The 18,837-nt window shown below is 40.0% G+C and overlaps 1 protein-coding gene across 3 annotated transcripts in view; it reads right to left on the reverse strand.

Annotated features, from left to right (window-relative positions):
- Window positions 1-485: 485 nt before the first annotated feature.
- Window positions 486-18,837, reverse strand: part of REST (RE1 silencing transcription factor) — a 27,448-nt gene continuing 9,096 nt past the window's right edge. For 2 of the 3 annotated variants that reach the window (XM_017513261.2, XM_017513262.2), the window contains exons 3-4: window positions 15,809-15,892; window positions 486-6,611 (exon numbers count right to left, since the gene is read on the reverse strand). In XM_017513261.2, coding sequence (XP_017368750.1) covers window positions 4,141-6,611; window positions 15,809-15,892 — 2,555 coding nt within the window. In that variant the 3' untranslated portion in view covers window positions 486-4,140. The remainder of the gene's footprint in view (window positions 6,612-15,808; window positions 15,893-18,837) is intronic. The other variant, XM_037733018.1, reaches the window with a different exon arrangement.

An 18,837-nucleotide genomic window follows, 5' to 3' on the forward strand; every position in this document is an offset into this window, starting at 1 on the left:
TATAAAAATTAGCTAGGTGTGGTGGTGTACATCTGTAGTTCCAGCTATTCGGGAGGCTGAGGCAGGAGAATTGCTTGAACCCGGGAGGCTGAGGTTGCAGTGGGCTGAGATCGCGCCACTGCACTCCAGACTGGTGCCTGGTGACAAGACGCTGTCTCAAAAAAAAAAAAAAGAAAAGAAAAAAGAAAAGGGATATGCATATTAAAACTGTTAAGGGGACTTGTGGTTGGGAAGTAATTACTATTTAAAATCTTGTGTGACTTGTCCAATTTCTCACCCACCTCCCACCTCCCAGAAAGCAGTGTATGCTTTGGGGGTTGTTACCCCAATGCTGGATCGTTACCCCAAACAACATGCTGTGACTTTTCTACCTGCAACAGGTCACCTGTGGGAAATAATCTTGAAAAGCCTATTATATACTTGCAGTTCCAGCAACATAAATTTGGTTTCCTACATTCTTGTACCAATAATAAATAAAGGCATCATGCTTTTTAAAACTTTATTTCAACATAACTATGCTTACAGAAATACACTCATATTGGTTAATAAAATGCAATTTAAGTTTAACTTATTCTACACAATTTGGACCAAAAACTTGGTACATGGTTTAAGATTTTAAAAAAGGATTTGCAATCTGGTTTATTTTTATCTATTACAAATGTATAAAAGATCTTCCATCAAATGCTGCTAAAGAAGGCAGCAAGAACCTTGAGAAATTTACCTTTGGTTTGCCTCAGAAAAATAACACGTATTGCACTGCATAAGTTTATAAAATTGGTGCAACAAAACATTGTTGTAATGTTTCAATGCCAGTTTAGAAAGTTCAATAACTAATGGATATGGAAGGGACTGGGAGCGAACCTATGTACACATGTGAAACTGTAAAAGCTATCTGATTTAGTTAATATTGCATGTAGATTGTAAATCTACACAAACCAAGATTCAGACAATTTCTTCAATCTGAATTAACACTACCTGTCCACTTCATCTGCTGAGGTCAACCAGGAAACTGGGAACACTATAAGTTTTTCTGATTTATGCAAAAAAGAATTAACTTTCTTCCTCAGCTTTTCAGTTCAGAAGTGACAGTATGCTACAGGCAAGGTATTCCTTCCATTGTCAACATTCATAGGGTGACACGCAATGAGGTCTACTTGGGTTTTAATTTGTATCAGCTCTCATATGCCAAAGAGTCTCCAAAGTTTATTACCACATGACTTTAGAAGTGACTCTAAAAAATAAAATGGCCCTTCTTAGAAGACTAGAGCAAAACATCCAGCCATAGTTATAAGCCTTATCGAAAAAAAAAAAGCAGCCCCTTGTGAATTATACAATAAAAAAAGTAGCCCCAGAATAAAAAGCAGCTCTGAAAACAGAAAAAAAATATAACTTAAAGTATCTGAAAACCAATGTGAATATAGGTTCAAAAGATAGTTAAGAGATTCATTTTTATAAGACTACCTAAGATTAAGGCTTATAATGTATTCTATTATTTCAAGTTTATCACTAGTTACTAAACATCAGTTTACAAATAACATGTTCATTTTTTGTTCTTTTATCCAAAGGGAAAATTCTAGCTTAAATTCTATCCAGTGTGGGGGAGGGGGACTAGAAAATAAAAAGATTCAAACAGTTCCATGCAAATATCACATTTTTCAGATGAAAGAACTTCCAACTGGACCAGAAGTTCATACTGCTAATGTACTTTTAATTGAAACAATTTTTAATAAGTACAAATACACGGCGTTAAGGTTCAGAACCTAATATAGGCCTGACAATCAAGTCCTTATTTTCTTGAAGAAGGCCTCAAGTCCAATCAATTTCCAGTAACAATGTTTTTACATATCAATTTAATAATAAGGGGTTTTAATTTCCTTCATGTTTCTGTTTTTAGCATTCTAGTCTTAATGACTAGTTTAGAATTTAGCTCAATTCCCTAGAAGGCAAATGGTTTTTCTTCTACAGTATGAAAGAATCCACAAAAAAAAAACTCTTCCCCAAACTAACTCCTAATATCCAATCTGTGCTTAAGATGAATCTTTTTCTATACAATGTAAACGGTAAGGTAAAATGTACCCATGAACATTAAAACTAGTCATTAGATTTAACTAGCTTTATAATTTAAGTTTTAAAACATAAATATTTGCAGCTTGATCTTCTGTTGACAGTGATTGTCAGAGCCTAGAATTCAACATTTACAATGTTCAATCATGCACACAAAACACACACCATTATCACACAACTTACTCCTCATGTCTTAAGAGAAGAATCTTCTGCTTCTTTAAATCTTTGGCCTCCCAGTCAATTCCATGTTCAAACAACTTTTAACTCAAACTTCACTCTCAGATTTTTAACAAGCTCTCCATCCATACACTATTATTCATGCTTTTCCTAATCTTTCCTGTTGTACTGCCAAAATCTGAAACCTGCCTCAAAGAAATCATCAGATTTTTTAAAATGAAATACAAAGTGGTTATTTCAAAACAGAATATGGGAGGTCAGAATTCAAGATTCCCTACTGGGATCATATTTTGTTTTACTGAAATGAATAACTGCTATCAGTAAGAAAAATCCTATATTGGATTCTTTCATACGCTTTGGCGATGAGCCAAAGAACCTACAAAAATGTTTTGGAGTACATGCCCTTTTTCATACAAAGTGCCCCCACAGGAACACCAGGATAGCTGCAATTCATTTGAGGCCTCACCTGTATGTAGAAAGAGGCTATCACAGAGACAGCCAGGACACCCACTAGTTTGTGGAGATCCCTGAGAAAGTATGATTTTTTAAAATCTGGCCTGTACTTGTTTCACCAGCCTTTTTCACTGTATAGGAAAGTTGCAGCTGGTCTGCCAGCACTCACACTACCTCTCATAACCTAGGTTTGCCGCGTAATAGCTATGGCTTTGGAATCTTCCAAGTGATATTCTGTAAAACTTGAAGGAATAATTATGTCTCCTAATTCCAGGTTTGCAGTTTCCAAATATCACTTACAGTTCTTTATTGTAAAGTAGCCACATGCACACCAACCATCTATGAGAAAAGGTTTTCCTCAAACATTTAACACACTAAAATTGGGAATTAGCTGTACCAAAACACATGAAGAAAAAAAAAATTGATGGTTGGTATTTGAGATAAAAATTTGTTCGATATGGAACCTAGTGGTTTATTTATTGCAAAATCAAAACTGAGAACTGTGAATTTACTACATCCATTCAAAATAAATAAGTTATATGAAATAAAGATTCTGGCATAGATATAAGATGTAAAAATCAAAATCAATGGATTGAACCTGCATGTTTCATTTGCTCACAAACTTGCACACACTATTATTCTGCAAAATAGACAACTGCAGCAAAGAAAAAGAAAACTGCCCTTTTGCAAACAAGTCTAAAAGCATCCCTCCAAAGAGGCCAAAATAAACATGCATATATATATATACGTATAAAGTGTTACTGTTTAACACAAATGTTCTATCTAGGAAAATTTTAACTGCATAGGTAAAAAAACAAAAACAGAAACAAAAAAAAAAATGTGCAACATCTTAAGCCATTAAAGCACCAAAATAAAAAACACACCAAAATCATTGTTTTCATGACGATTAACATACACAAATAAAAAATATTGATCAAAACTCAGGATGTCTATGCTTGGACTGATAGAATGTCTATTGCTGGGACAATTTTTCTTCAATGTAAATGTCTTTCCATCTCTAAAAAAAAATCTTAAAGTGCTAACTTTATATAAAGCAGGCAAATTATTCAAGTAATTTGCTATTAAGCCAATTTTTTATAGATCTCAATAAAAAACTAAGAATAAACTAAAGTGAAACAGGAAGAGACATGGAGAAAAAAATGACAAGTTGTAGCTGGACAAAGCAATAAAATGCTGCTATACCATCTTAGCCTCATTTCAATTAGACACATAAGCTAACAGATTTAGGTATCTGCTGGTTTAGTAGATTTGCTAAATTTATACATCAACAGGTATACATAAAAAGTCCTAAGGAAAAGAGTGCCACTTAAAAATCAACATCAGAGACTAATTAAAGCAATCTTAAAAGGTTGTCTACTACTATAAATGAATATAAAATGTAATATACCTTACAAACTAAGAACTGAAACCTTGTTCAAAGTTTCATTACTCTTGCCCTTGAGCTGCTTCTTCAAGATAGTACACATTAACCAAATGGCGATTGAGGTGTTTGCTATAATCTTTTCCCTTTCTGAAAGAACGATCACAGAAAATACAAACAAAATCTCCCTTAGCCACTTTGACTGCTAAGGCTTCCTTTGCATTTTTTCTGCTAGATTCTTGTGAAACTGGCCGAGCCCCATGTAATCCAGAATCATCACTACCCTCTGACATGTTGTCACTTAGGTCACTTCCTTCATGGCTGTGGATGCCTTCATCTTCATCAATTTCCTGAGACTCATTTACTGCCATGGTAGCAGGAGGTGATGGTGGTGCAGTTTTAGACACTGCTTCACCACATTCTTCTACTGCTGAGGGGGGAAGCATTGGTGAAACTGGTTCTTGAACTGTTGAGTTTATACCAGGGAGATTCTCTCTTGTGTTCTCATCAGTGTCCATTTCCATTTCACAAACCACAGCGTCGGTCTGATGTTTACCATCTGAACTTTCACCCTCTGGCATATTTAAGTTTTGTCTAGAGGATGAAACATGGGTAGATTCCTCAATATTAGCAGCAAGACCAGGTAGGCTCTCATCTGCCTCTTTTGCTCCTACTTTCTGAAGAGGGGCTTCTTGATTTCCTTCACCTCTGACGAGTAATTTTTGGTCTCTTAATGCCTCTTCTTTTAAATTTTCCTTTGGCAGCAGTGGTGATGGTGGTGACAGATCTTCTGTGCTTATACTTTCCTTTAGAAGCCAGCTATCTTTAACAGGCACTAAGCCAACTTCAATAAGGACTTGCTCCTTCTGTGCTCTTTCACTCTGCATGTTAGACTTTTCCTTTTTATGTTTTCGGAGAGGAGGCTTTTTGGAAACTGGCTCCATGTGAAAGGGAGGCTCTATGGGAGGAGAAGCCTCCTTCTGAACCACCCCGACGGGAGGAGACAGCTCCATCTGAACGGGTTCTTTCTGGACCACCTCTATGGGAGGAGACAGCTCCATCTGAACAGGTTCCTTCTGGACCACCTCTATGGGAGGAGACAGCTCCATCTGAACAGGTTCCTTCTGGACCACCTCTCTGGGAGGAGACAGCTTCATCTGAACAGGTTCCTTCTGGACCACCTCTATGGGAGGAGACAGCTCTGTGTGAACAGGCTCCTTCTGTACTACCTCCATAGAAGGAGACAGCTCCATCTCAACAGGCTCCTTCTGGACCACCCCCATGGGAGGAGACAGCTCCATTTGAACAGGCTCCTTCTGAACCACCTCAACGGGAGCAGGTTCTTCTTGGGCAACCTCCATCTGAACAGTTTCCACGGGAGCAGGACCCATTTGGGAAACCTCCATCTGAGCAGTCTCCATGGGAGAAGGCAGCTCCATGTGAGCAGGTACCATCTGCGCACCCACGACCTGAGCAGGCTCCACAGGAGGTGGCAGCTCCTTCTGAGCAGGCCCCTCTTGAACCACCTCCATCTGAACAGGCTCGGCATGAGCAGGCTGTATCTGGGCACCCTCCATCTGAGCAGGCTCCATGGGAGGCGGCGGCTCCACCTGAACGGTCCCCTTCTGAACTGCCTCTGTGGGAGCAGGCCCCATCTGGGCAGGCTCCATGTGAGGAGGGTCCATCTGAGCAGGCCCCTTCTCAACAGGTTCCTTCTGAGCAGGCTCCTTCTGAGCAGGCTTGCTGCTTTTCTTACTTGATTTATTTTTCAGAGTTTTCTTCTTTGTACTTTTTTTGATGTAGATATCTTGCTTTTTATTTTCCTCCACTTTGCTGTCACCCTTTGGCACTTCCTGACTATTATTTTTGGATTTGCTTTCTACCTTCCTTTTCTTTCTTGTTGAAGATTCCTCATCATTCACAGGATCACGTAAAGAATGGGTGTCAGCTTCCAGCTTCCTTTTGCTTTTCTTAGTCTTACAAAATTTTTCTGAATTGCTTCCGGTATGCACATCCATCTCTTTCATCTCTGTTACCGATTTTCGAGTTCTGGTGGTCACTTGGATCACTGACACATTAGAAGGCTTTTTCTCTTTTGAGACATCTCTTTTCTCCGCTTTTATAGGCTTTTCATTTTTCTTTCCAGCTACATCCCCTTTTACTTTTGTCTGTTCTGTTTCTGTTTTTTCATTGGTAATATTATCAGGCAAGTCAGCCTCTCGTTTTTTGGTTTTCTTTAGTTTCACTTTTGAGACATCCATTGTTTTATTAGGACAAGTAGGATGCTTAGATTTGAAGTGATACTGTAGATTACACTTCTTGGAAGCTGCATAGTCACATACAGGGCAATTGAACTGTCGTGGATTCACATGTAGCTCTACATGTTTTTTGAAGTTACTTCTATCTGCTGTTTTGTAGTCACAGTGTGGGCAATTAAGAGGTTTAGGCCCATTGTGAACCTGTCTTGCATGGCGAGTTACTTCATGTTGATTCGAGGCCACATAACTGCACTGATCACATTTAAATGGCTTCTCACCTGAAAGTAAATCAAAAGTATGAAAGAAGGTATAGATTAAGACAAATTTAACATTAAAATATAAGGAACTGTATATGTAAAATGATGACAGACTATTGAAAATGCTGTATCATGCACCTTACATTTACCATATTTATTTGTATAACATTTCTCTATCCTTTTACATTGATTCTCAGAGGAAATCTCAGTCAACCACAAGCTTCAAAACAGTTCAAGTTAGAGTCCTCAAGCACTATTAAAGAACAGAGATTCTTTAAGAAATACACAACCATTGGCAAAGTTCAATTGGGCTCTGGATGTTAATTTGAAGGAAAATTATCTATTTTAAATTTTTTTGTGTGTTTAGTTAAAACAAATGCATAATGGAGTAGAAAATAAAATTCTGGCCAGGTGCAGTGGCTCATGGCTATAATTGCAACACTTTGGGGGGCCATGGCAGAAGGCTCACTTGAGCCTAGAAGTTAGGGGAACAACCTGAGCAAAATAAATAAAAACAAAAATTAACTTTGGGAGGCCAGGGTGAGTGGATCCCTTGATGCCAGGAGTTTGAGACCAGCCTGGCCAACACAGTGAAACCCCATCTCTACTAAAAATACAAACAAAATTAGCTGGGCATGGTGCTGCATGCCTGTAATCCCACCTACTTGGAAGGCTGAAACACGAGAATTGCTTTAACTTAGGAGGCAGAGTTTGCAGTGAGCCGAGATCGTACCACTTCACTCCAGCCTAGGCAAAACTGAGACTGTTTCAAAAAAAAAAAAAAGAAAAGAAAAAAATCAGCCAGGCATTGGGGAGTGCACCGGTTGTCCTAGCTACTTAGGAGGCCAAGGCAGGAGGACAGCTTAAGCCTAGGAATTTGAAGTAGCAGTAAGCTGTGAATGTGCTACTGCACTCCAACCTGGGCAACAGAGCAAGGCCCTGCCACAAAAATAAATCAAATAAAATTCCCAGCCAGGTGCAGTGGCTAACAGCTGTAATCCCAGCACTTTGGGAGGCCAAAGCAGGTGGATCACCTGAGGTCAGGAATTCAAAACCAGCCCAGTGAACATGGTGAAATCCCATCTCCAGTCAAAATACAAAAAATTAGCCAGGCATGGTGGCAGATGCCTGTAATCCCAGCTACTTGGGAGGCTGAGGCAGGAGAATTGCTTGAACTCGGGAGGCTGAGGTTGCAGTGAGCCGAGATCATGCCACTGCACGACAGCCTGGGCAATGAGAGTGAAAATTCGTCTCAAACAAGCAAACAAATAAATAAATAACATACTTTCCCCACCCTAATTTTCTTGTGGTAAATTTTGAGAAAAACACTCTGGGCTACACTCCCAGATCCTAGGTAAAAGTTTTGAAATTCTGCTTTAGCCTGAGCAAAGGCTTTTTCTTGAAATTTAATCCTTCTGTCCAACATGGTAAGAGCTGAGTAAATTTTCACTTAGCAAACTCCCTGTGCTAGCACTGCTATTTTAAGCAAAAATATAGGAAAACTTTATTGATGTTTCCCCCACCTTTTCTATAAAATGTGTAAAAGAACTAGGTAATGAGAAGTGGCACACAAATAGATATGGTATGTAAAATAAGAAACATCATAATCACTGAAACATACAGAACCAGAACCACCCCCACCCCCAAAATTAAAGGCACAAGAGTAATACATTCTACCTGAATACATACCCATCTAGATCACACTCTAGTAAATATTACCAAATGGTATCCATACCCCACTGGTCCAATGGAATGCATAGTAGAAAAATGGAAATTGACATTTATGAAAATTCATCTCAAACATTCTCAAATTCATTATCAAATCTTACTAAAATTTTTCATAAAGCAAAATCAAACATTAGGCAAAACCATGTAGATGTTAAACTTCACATGATTAGAAAATGCCTGGTAATAAAATAATCATCTTATCCAGGTAGTCAAATTGGATATTCAGCTGACCAGATAATTCTTCTCCATATTGGTCTGCTAAAAGATTTATTAATATGCAAGCTTCTACAACATGCTACATTACTCTATACTTGGTTCTATATTGTCCTCTCCAGTGAATGACTTAAATGGAGACAAACATTTTCTTAACATATGTGGGCATAGAACATAGAAAGATAGGTAGCACAAGGCCTAAGAACTTGTTCTAGACAGAGCTAGACTATCTGGGAGATAAAACAATGGGCTCTGCAAGATGCTTACTCTGAGACTTTGAGCAAAGTACTGAAACCTCTCTAGAGTTCAATTTCTTAAAATATAAAACACTCTCTTAAGTGTTGTGAGCTATAATCTAATCTAATCCATGTAAAGTCCTTAACATGGAGCAGAGAGCAAGAATTTTCACTTTTGGAACCAATTGGTAACTCTGAGTATGGATAAATAAAAGAGAAGACTACGCCAGGCATGGTGGGTCACGCCTGTAATCCCAGAACTTTGGGAGGCATTTTTGTAAAAATACAAAATTTTGGGAAGCATTTTGTAAAAATACAAAAAAAGTTAGCCGAGTGTGGTGGTGTATGCCTATAGTCCCAGCTACTTGGGAGGTTGAGGCAAGAGAATCGCTTGAATCTGGGAGGTGGAGGCTGCTTCGAGCTGAGATTATACCACTGCACTACAGCCTGGGCAACAGCTAGGCTTGTCTCAAAAAAGAAATTAATTAAAAAGGCTGGGCACAGTGGTTCATGCCTGTAATTCCATGGTGAAACCCCATCTCTACTAAAAATACAAAAAATTAGCTGGGCATGGTGGCACGCACCTATAATCCCAGCTACTTGGGAAGCTGAGGCAGAAGAATCGCTTGAACCTGGGAAGCGAAAGTTGCTGTGAGCTGAGACTGAACCATTGCACTCCAGCCTGGGCAACAGGGTGAGACTCTTTCTCAAAAAGTAAAATAAGGCCAGGTACAGTGGCTTACACCCGTAATCCCAGCACTTTTGGGAGGCTGAGGTGGGAGGATCACCTGAGGTCAGGAGTTCAAGACCAGCCTGACCAACATAAACTCTGTCTCTACTAAAAATACAAAAAAAAATTAGCCAGGTATGGTAGCACATGCCTGTTATCCCAGCTACTCAGAAGGCTGAGGCAGGAGAATCGCTTGAACCTGGGAAGCGGAGGTTGCCATGAGCCATGATAGCGCCACTGCACTCCAACCTGAACAAGAGTGAAACTCCTCAAATAAATAAGCAAATAAATAAATACATGGGAAGACTCTTATGTATCCTGTCTTTCTTATGAGTAAATAGGTAAATGGAATTTATCTCTTCTCTTCATATTTACACTAATAGAATTATAATTAAAATATCATAATTTTATAAACTCTAATGAATAAGGCGATCTATACAGCAAGCATCAAGGTACATGGTTCTCCCTAAGGAATGGCGAAGGGAAAGGGAGGATACAGAAATTTTTTTTAACAGCTTCTCTTCTTTATAAATCTGCCAGTTGTTTGTTTTATGCCTCCAAAATGAATTTATAGGAGTAAGCAAGTCAAAAGGGGAAGGATTTTTGTAAGCTTTACATATACGTTTCAAAAGCATTCTTCGAAGAATAGTCAGGCATAGTGGCTCACACCCGTAATCCTAGTCCTTTTGGGAGGCTGAGGTGAGGAAGACTGCTTGAGTTAAAGAGTTTTGAGACCAATGTGGACAACCTAGTGAGACCCTGCCTCTACAAAAAAAATTTTTTAATTAGCCAGATGTGGTGGTACAAGCCCACAGCCACCTACTCTAGAGGCTAAGGCAGGAGGATCGCTTGAACCTAGGAGGTCAAGGCTGCAGTGAAAAATACACAAGCACAAGCCTCTTAGTGTTTTTAAATTTTTTAAATTAAATCTATTAAAAATAAAAACAAAACAAATATCTAGAGAGAATATCAAAGGAAATTTTTTTTTTTTGAGACTGAGTCTTGCTCAGCTGCCCAGGCTGGAGTGCAGTGGCGTGATCTCCGCTCACTGCAACCACCATCTTCTGAGTTCAAGTGATTCTCTCATCTCAGCCTCCCAAGTAGCTGGGATTACAGGCACCCACCATCACGCCCAGCTAATTTTTGCATTTTAGCACAGACTGGGTTTCATCACGTTGGACATTCTGTTCTTGAACTCCTGACCTCAGGTGACACGCCCACTTTGGCCTCCCAAAGTGCTAGGATTATAGGCGTGAGCCACTGCGCCCAGCCGGCAGAGAAAATTTTTAAGTAAAAAGTAATGGGGGCATACAATAAATTACCAGCAATAAAATGAAGTTCCAATAATGCAACATAAATAAACCTCAAGAACATTTTACTAAAAAAAGTCCTAAAACTAGGCGCAGTGAATCGTGCCAAGAGGTTTAGGAAGCTGTAGCTGTGCCCACTGCACTCCAGCCTGGGTGACAGAGTGAGAGCCCATCTAAAAGAAAACAAACAAACACACTACAATGTTCTTTGGTAGGACACAGAATATCATCCAGGGAAAAGACTGGGTGTGCTGAGTGAAAAGGGCAAGGTGTTCCTGAGCAGAAGTATTCCACATCTTGTACTTGAGTGATAGTCAACTAGGTGAAGGCATAGTCACTGAGCTGTACACTTAAGACCTGTGCATTTTCAAATTTATAAATTATACCTCAATAAAATATTGTTTTTTAAATTTATTCTACAAAGATTCTCAAACTATTATAATAACTTTCAAACAATCCCAGCTATTTAAGATAGTTCCTTGGCACCGATGTTATCAAAATAAACATATACATTTGGACACAGTGATTCATGCCTGTAATGCCAACACTTTGAAAGGCTGAGACAAGAGAACTGCTTGAGGCCAGGAGTTTGAGGCCAGCCTGGGCAACACAGCAAGACCCAGTCTCTATAAAAATAAATAGGATACTTAAATAAAAATCAGCCCGGCACGGTGGCTCACGCCTGCAATACCACCACTTTGGGAGGCCGAGGCAGATGGATTACCTGAGGTCAGGAGTTTGAGACCAGTCTGACCAACATGGTGAAACCCCATCTCAAAAAAAAGAAATAAATAAATAAAAATAATAGTCCCAACAGAGTGCGGTGGCTCACTTCTGTAATCCCAGCCCTTTGGGAGGCTGAGGTGGGTGGATCATGAGGTCAACAGATAGAGACCATCATGGCCAACATGGTGAAACCCCATCACTACTAAAAACACAAAAATTAGCTGGGTGCGGGTGCACACCTGTAGTCCCAGCTACTCAGGATACTAAGGCAGGAAAATCACTTGAACCCGGGAGGCAAAGGTTGCAGTGAGCCAAGATCCTGCTACTGTACTCCAGCCTGACAATAGAGCGAGACTCCATATCAAAAAAAAAAAAAAAAAAAAAAGGCCGGGCACAGTGGTTCACACTTGTAATTCCAGCACTTTGGGAAGCCAAAGGTGGACAGATCACAAGCTCAGGAGTCCAAGACCAGCCTGTTCAATATAGTGAAACCCTGTTTCTACTAAAAAATAAAAATAAAAAAATAAAAAAACTTAGCTGGGGCGTGGTGGCTCATGCTTGTAGTCCTAGCTACTCAGGAGGCTGGTGTAGGAGAATCGCTTGAACCTGCTGGGAGGCGGAGGCTGAAGTGAACCGAGATTGTGCCACTGCACTCCAGCTAGAACTCAGGAACCGGAGGTTGCAGTGAGTTGAGATTGTGCCACTGCACTCCAGCTGGGCGACAAGAGCAAAACTCCATCTCAAAAATAATAATAGTCCCCATTAGCTGGAGTGGTGGCATGTGCCAGTAGACCCAGCTACTCGGGAGACTGAGGCAGGAGAATGGCTTGAGCCCAGGCATTTGAAGTTGCAGTGAGGTGTGATCACACCACTGCATTCCAGCCTGGGCAACAGAGTCCCCGACTCCAAAAACATAAACAGCAACAAAAATTACTTATTTGTGAGCTTTTGTCCTATAATATATAATCTGAAACTCAGTATCTTTGTATTACTAAAATTGGAGACACCAAATACTTGTTTTTAGTAACCAGCATATATACAACAGCTAGTAACTATTACTAGTTCTTAAGACACCATTAAAATACTTGCTATACTGTACCAGCAACTACTAAAAATCATTTTTAAAATATAGCAGGCAAAACTCAAAACATTTTGCAAGCCCAAATACAATTGTTTCAGGCAAAGATTATCAACTGGTATAGAACACTATAAACATTTAAACAGTGACAAGGCAAAGTATTACTAATTAAGTATGTAGTCCTTCTATACGCAGTGACCCAACATTATATTAATGGATCAACTAAATGTGACTTTAAATGAGACATATCATTTGCGGGAAAGATTATCAAGGATTTAAATTTAATTTCCAGTTTACAATAAAAAAGATAGAAGAAAAGTTAAATGACACCATGAGAAAACAAGTGGACATATCCAGAAGGGAGGACATTCTACAAAAAAAAAAAAAAAGGCATATTTTTTCAATGCCCTATATTCCCGATCTGTAAAATGGGGATAATAGAACTCATGCAAAACAAAATAGTTATGAAGACTAAAACTAGTTAACTAAAATAAAGCTCTTGGCCAGGAGCGGTAGCTCACGCCTGTAATCCCGGCACTTCGGAAGGCTGAGGCAGGCAAACCACTTGACTTCAGGAGTTCAAGACCATGCTGGCCAACATGGTGAAACCTCATCTCTACTAAAAATACAAAATTAACCAGGCATGGTGGCACATGGGAGCCTCCCAGCTACTTGGGAGGCTGAAGCAGGAGAATCACTTGAACCCAGAAAACGGAGGTTGCAGTGAGCTGAGATCGTGCCATTGCACTCCAGCCTGGGCAACAAGAGCAAAACTCCGCTACAGAAAAAAAAAAAAGTAATAATAATAATATAAAGCTCTTAAATATTTTACTAAAAAGCTAGAGTACAACTATGAACAGGACATGATGCCTACCCTCAACGGCTGAGATTGCATCCATGTTACCATCCAGAGAATGAAACCAGAAACAACCAAAAATAATGAAATCAGGTTTCTGGTTAAGTGGCACCACTCAATGGCTTAGATTCAGGGAAAAAAACGCTCAAAGCACATTAGCATGACAAGCATGTGGGGTCAAGAAAGACTAGCAAGCATACTACAGGACACCTTCATAGCTGTTCAAATCAGAACCTGCAATATAATCAAATATTATTATCAAGTCTTATTCCTAACTCATGGCAGCAATGTCCAGTAGATAATGCATATCACACATGTAATCTTAAATTTTCTAGTAGTCATATAACAAAGGTAAAAAGGAAAACAGGTAAAATTTATGTTATTACTTTTTAAAGCCAATGTATTCAATAATTTCACTATATGATCAACTTGAAAAATAAATATTTAACATTCTTTATTTTTTCTCTAACCTGCTTCAGAGAAAGATATTCTTCATACTATTTCAAACTGTGGCCAGGTGTGGTGGCTCACACCTGTAAGCCCAGCACTTTGGAAGGCCAAGATGTGCAGATCACTTGAGGTCAGGAGTTCGAGACCTGCCTGGCCAACATGGTGAAACCCCATCTCTACTAAAATTACAAAAATTAGCCCGGAATGGTGGCACATGCCTGTAATCCCCTCTACTAGGGAGGCTGAGGCATGAGAATTGCTTAAACCCGGGAGGCAGAGGTTGCAGTGAGCTGAGATCTGTGCCACTGCACTCCAGCCTGGGGGACAGTGCAAGACTCTATCTCAACTAAAGAAAAAAAAAAGGAAAACAAAATCTGGTAAGTACATATTCTATAAATATCAATTCAAACTAGCAATGTTTCAAAAGTTTAATAACCACATGTGGTTAGTGGCTACTCAACTGAATAGCACAGATCTAAGATAATTATTAACTTAAGGGAGATGGGTCTACACAGACTTTTGTAAACAGCAAGATTTAAGATACTTTTTCCACAGAGACATACTTTCTAAATCTATAATCTAATCAGAAGTGGTAGTTGGGTCAGCCGCGGTGGCTCACCCTGTAATCCCAGCTGAGGCAGGAGGATCATGAGGTCAGGAGTTCAAGAACAGCCTGACCAACATGGTAAAACCCCATCTCTACTAAAAATACAAAAATTAGCCAGGCATGGTGGCACACGCCTGTAATCCACCTACTCAGGAGGCTGAGGCAGGAGAACTGCTTGAACCCGGTAGGTGGAGGCTGCAGTGAGCTGACATTGCGCCACTGCACTCCAGCCTGGGAGACAGAGCAAGGCTCAGTCTCAATGAAGAAAAGAAGTGGTAGCTCACCAAGAGTCATCAGAGCTGGAATAAAATAATTACCCATTTGAGCAAGATCACCGATGCTAACATTACTTTTTAACTTGATAATGGGGACTAATTTTTTTTTTTTTTTTGAGACAGCGTTTTGCTCTCGTTGCCCAGGTTGGAATGCAATGGCGTGATCTTGGCTCACTGCCACCTCTGCCTCCCAGGTTCAAGCGATTCTCCTGTTTCAGCCTCCTGAGTAACTGGGATTACAGGCAGGCACCACCATGCCCAGCTAATTTTTTATTTTTAGTAGAGACAGGGTTTCTCCATGTTGGTCAGGCTGGTCTTGCACTCCCAACCTCAAGTGATCTGCCCGCCTCAACCTCCAAAAGTGTTGGGATTACAGGCATGAGCCACCATACCCAGACAATGGGGTCTAATTCTGAGTGGTGACAGTGATTGTTTCGGTCACTGGCGTGGATGAATCTCTCGTGTTATAGTCCTATACTCTTACTATAGATTAATAAATTGGCATCCTAAATTGTCTATTATTCTCATTTTCAAGCTAAGCTTTTGCAGTCAGTCCTCAAAAGCTCTACCAAACCTTGAAAGAGAACAAACCTAAATTTCAGGACCTGAAAAGCTAAAAAGGAATCCCTGACACATGCCAATCACATATTATGAATCTCAGCTTTATTCTGTTAGCGGAAATGTGAGAAGTACGGGTTAGGCAGAAAGGATCAATCAGCCTTGGTCTATATTAGTTTAACTTCTGTTGGAGTAACGGAACACTTCAAAGATTTGATAAGAATTAAGGACCCTCCTCCCAGAAAAGGTGTACACAAAAATTTCATTCTCAGGAGGTCCACCTTTGGATTCCACGTTAGGAATTCCCGATAGAAAACTGATTTTTGAATTCTAACTTCTAAATTATATTAAAAATAAATCATAAATAAATGACTCAGTTACAAGTCTAAAAGAATGTCCTTAAAATGGTCATTTACTGAAAATGATAGAAAAGTTCCCATTTCGTACCAACCTGAATGAGTACGCATATGTCTAGTTAGATGAGTCTTCTGAGAACTTGAGTAAGGACAAAGTTCACATTTATATGGGCGTTCTCCTGCAAAATTTCAATGATGAAGAAGGTTTAAATGTCACAAAATAAACCAAACACAATTCTCACTAACAATGCAAAAATATTCAATACTCAATACATTGTAACAAGAATTTTTTTCCCTATTGCTGACAAAAACATCAATTTATCATGTATTTAAAATGTAAGTCATTTATTTCAGAAATTATGACATTATTTTGGCTTTGAGAAAAAACAACACTGAGTTTCTGAATTCTCACAGCCCTTTTAATTTTCACAGTGATACTGCATGTTATAACCTTAAGTAGTGAGAAGTGAAAAACTATCTTGATAAGGTAATCAGGCATATGTTTGTTAAATAAGAATACCTTTTTTTTTTTTTTTGAGTCCCGCTCGTTACCCAGGCTGGAGTGCAGTGGCGTGATCTCGGCTCACCGCAACCTCCGCCTCCTGGGTTCAAACAATTCTCCTGCCTCAGCCTCCCAAGTAACTGGGACTACAGGCTCGCGCCACCATGCCCAGCTAATTTTTGTATTTTTAGTAGAGATGGGGTTTCATCATGTTGACCAGGATGGTCTCAATCTCTTGACCTCATGATCCACCCGCCTCAGCCTCCCAAAGTGCTGAGATTATAGGCGTGAGCCACCGTGCCCGGCCAAGAATACCCTTTAAAAAAATCTACCTGAATTGTCTAATGCTATTAACAGTAGTTTTTTTTTTTGAACCTTGTAAATGATTAATCTACCATTTGAACTTGTTAGCTTAAAGCAGCAATACTTTTTGAGTGGGGATGTAGTTGCTTTATGCTAAAAATTCAAGTGGTAGAGTTCCAGACCAGCCTAGGCAACACAGCAAGGCCCCATCTCTAAAAATGTATTTTAAAAACTAGCCTGGGTCTGGCATGATGGCTCATGCCTGTACTCCCAGCACTTTGGGAGACTGAGTCAGGCGATCACCTGAGAGAGGTCAGGAGTTCGAGACCAGTCTGACCAACATGGAAAAACCCTGTCTCTACTAAAAATACAAAATTAGTCAGGCATGGTGGCGCATGCCTGTAATTCCAGCTACGCGGGAGGCTGAGGCAGGAGAATCACTTGAACTGGGAGACAGAGGTTGCAGTGAGCCAAGATCGCGCCATTGCACTCCAGCTTGGGCAACAAGAGTGAAACTCCGTCTCAAAAAAAAAAAAAAAAAAAAAAAAAAAAAAAAAAAAAAAAAAAAACCCGACCAAAAAAAAAAAAAAAAACAAAACAAACAAACAAAAAAACCATAAAATAAAAAACAGTAAGTTATAAAGTTAGGCTGGGTGCAGTGGCTCACACCTGTAATCTCAGCACTTTTAGAGGCCAAGGAGGGCAGATTGCCTGAGCTCAGGAGTTCAAAACCAGCCTGGGCAATAGAGTGAAACCCTGTCTCTACTAAAAATAACAAAACATTAGCCAGGCGTGCTGGGGTGTGCCTGTAGTCCCAGCTACTCGAGAGGCTGAGGCAGAAGTGCTTGAACCCGGGAAGCAGAGGTTGCAGTAAGCCGAGATCGTGCCACTGTACTCCAGCCTGGGCGACAGAGTAAGACTCGAAAAATTTAAGAAATAGGTCATCAATTTTCTTCTTATTGTTATGAGATAGGGTCTTGCTCTGTCGCCCAGACTGGAGTACGATGGCGTGAGCATGGCTCCTGCAGTCTCAACCTCCTGGGCTCAATAGATCTTCCAGTCTCCTAAGTAGCTGGGACCACAGACGTGTAAAACCATGCCCCGCTAATGTTGTTGGTTTTTTTTTTTTTTTTGTAGAAACCAGATTTTGCCATGTTGCCCAGACTGGTCTCAAACTCCTGGGCTGAAACAATCCACCTGTCTTGGCCTCCCAAAGTGCTGGGATTACAGGCATGAGCCACCAGGCCCAAGTAGTCATTAATTTTAAAAAACAAATTCTAAAAGCCACAGGGACTGAAGACTAGAGGCCAGTGATGTAATACTGAAGAATTAAGACTCAAAGGTAGGAAATGTATATTCTTTTTGGACATAGCTGTCAACCACAAAACAAGCTTTAAAGAAATGTGTACAATTTGTTTTAATATAGTCTCCAGACACAAGATAATTACGACTTTGGTAAAGTTACTAACACGCCCTGTTTCCCTAGCTACAATTGTGAAAGTTTAAATAATACATGCAGAGCATTTAACACTGTACCTGGCACATAATAAAGCCCTCAATAAATGTCAGCTATCAATTTTGTCTATATAACAAAATACAGAAACAAATGTGTCTAATAAAATAAGGAAAAGATGGTACACAGAAAAAAAGAATAGGGCTGGCGTGGTGGCTCATGCCTGTAATCCCAGCACTTTGGGAGGCAGGCAGATAGTTTGAGCCCAGAAGGCTGAGGCTGCAGTGAGTGGTGATCACACCACTGCACTCCATACAGGGCAACAGAACTGTATGTCTCAAAACAAAATAGACCCTGTCTCAAAACAAACAACAAAAAGGACGATGACAAGTGGGAAAAGAGTTCCTAGTAACTACTCTGCTGTAATTTGCTGGTAGCTATGCATTAGCTGTAAAGAGCTGGTAGCAACAGAATGCCTACCTTTTGACCTGAACAATTAAGGTAGTTTTACGTTAATGGAATTCTGTAAAAAATGATATACAGATAGCCAATAAACACATGAAAAGATGAACATTATCATTAGCCTTGAGGGAAATGCAAATCAAAACCACAATGAGATGAAAACTTCAGGCCGGGCGTGGTGGCTCACACCTGTAATCCAAGCACTTTGGAGGCCAAGGCGGGCGGATCACCTGAGGTCCAGCGTTCAAGACCAGCCTGACCAACATGGTGAAACCCTGTCTTAAAAAATAAATAAATAAGCCAGGCGCGGTGGCTCACGCCTGTAATCCCAGCACTTTGGGAGGCCAAGGCGGGTGGATCACGAGGTCAAGAGATCGAGACCATCCTGGTCAATATGGTGAAAC

Source organism: Cebus imitator, unplaced genomic scaffold (assembly GCF_001604975.1).
Source record: "Cebus imitator isolate Cc_AM_T3 unplaced genomic scaffold, Cebus_imitator-1.0 Scaffold490, whole genome shotgun sequence".
NCBI lineage: Eukaryota > Metazoa > Chordata > Mammalia > Primates > Cebidae > Cebus > Cebus imitator.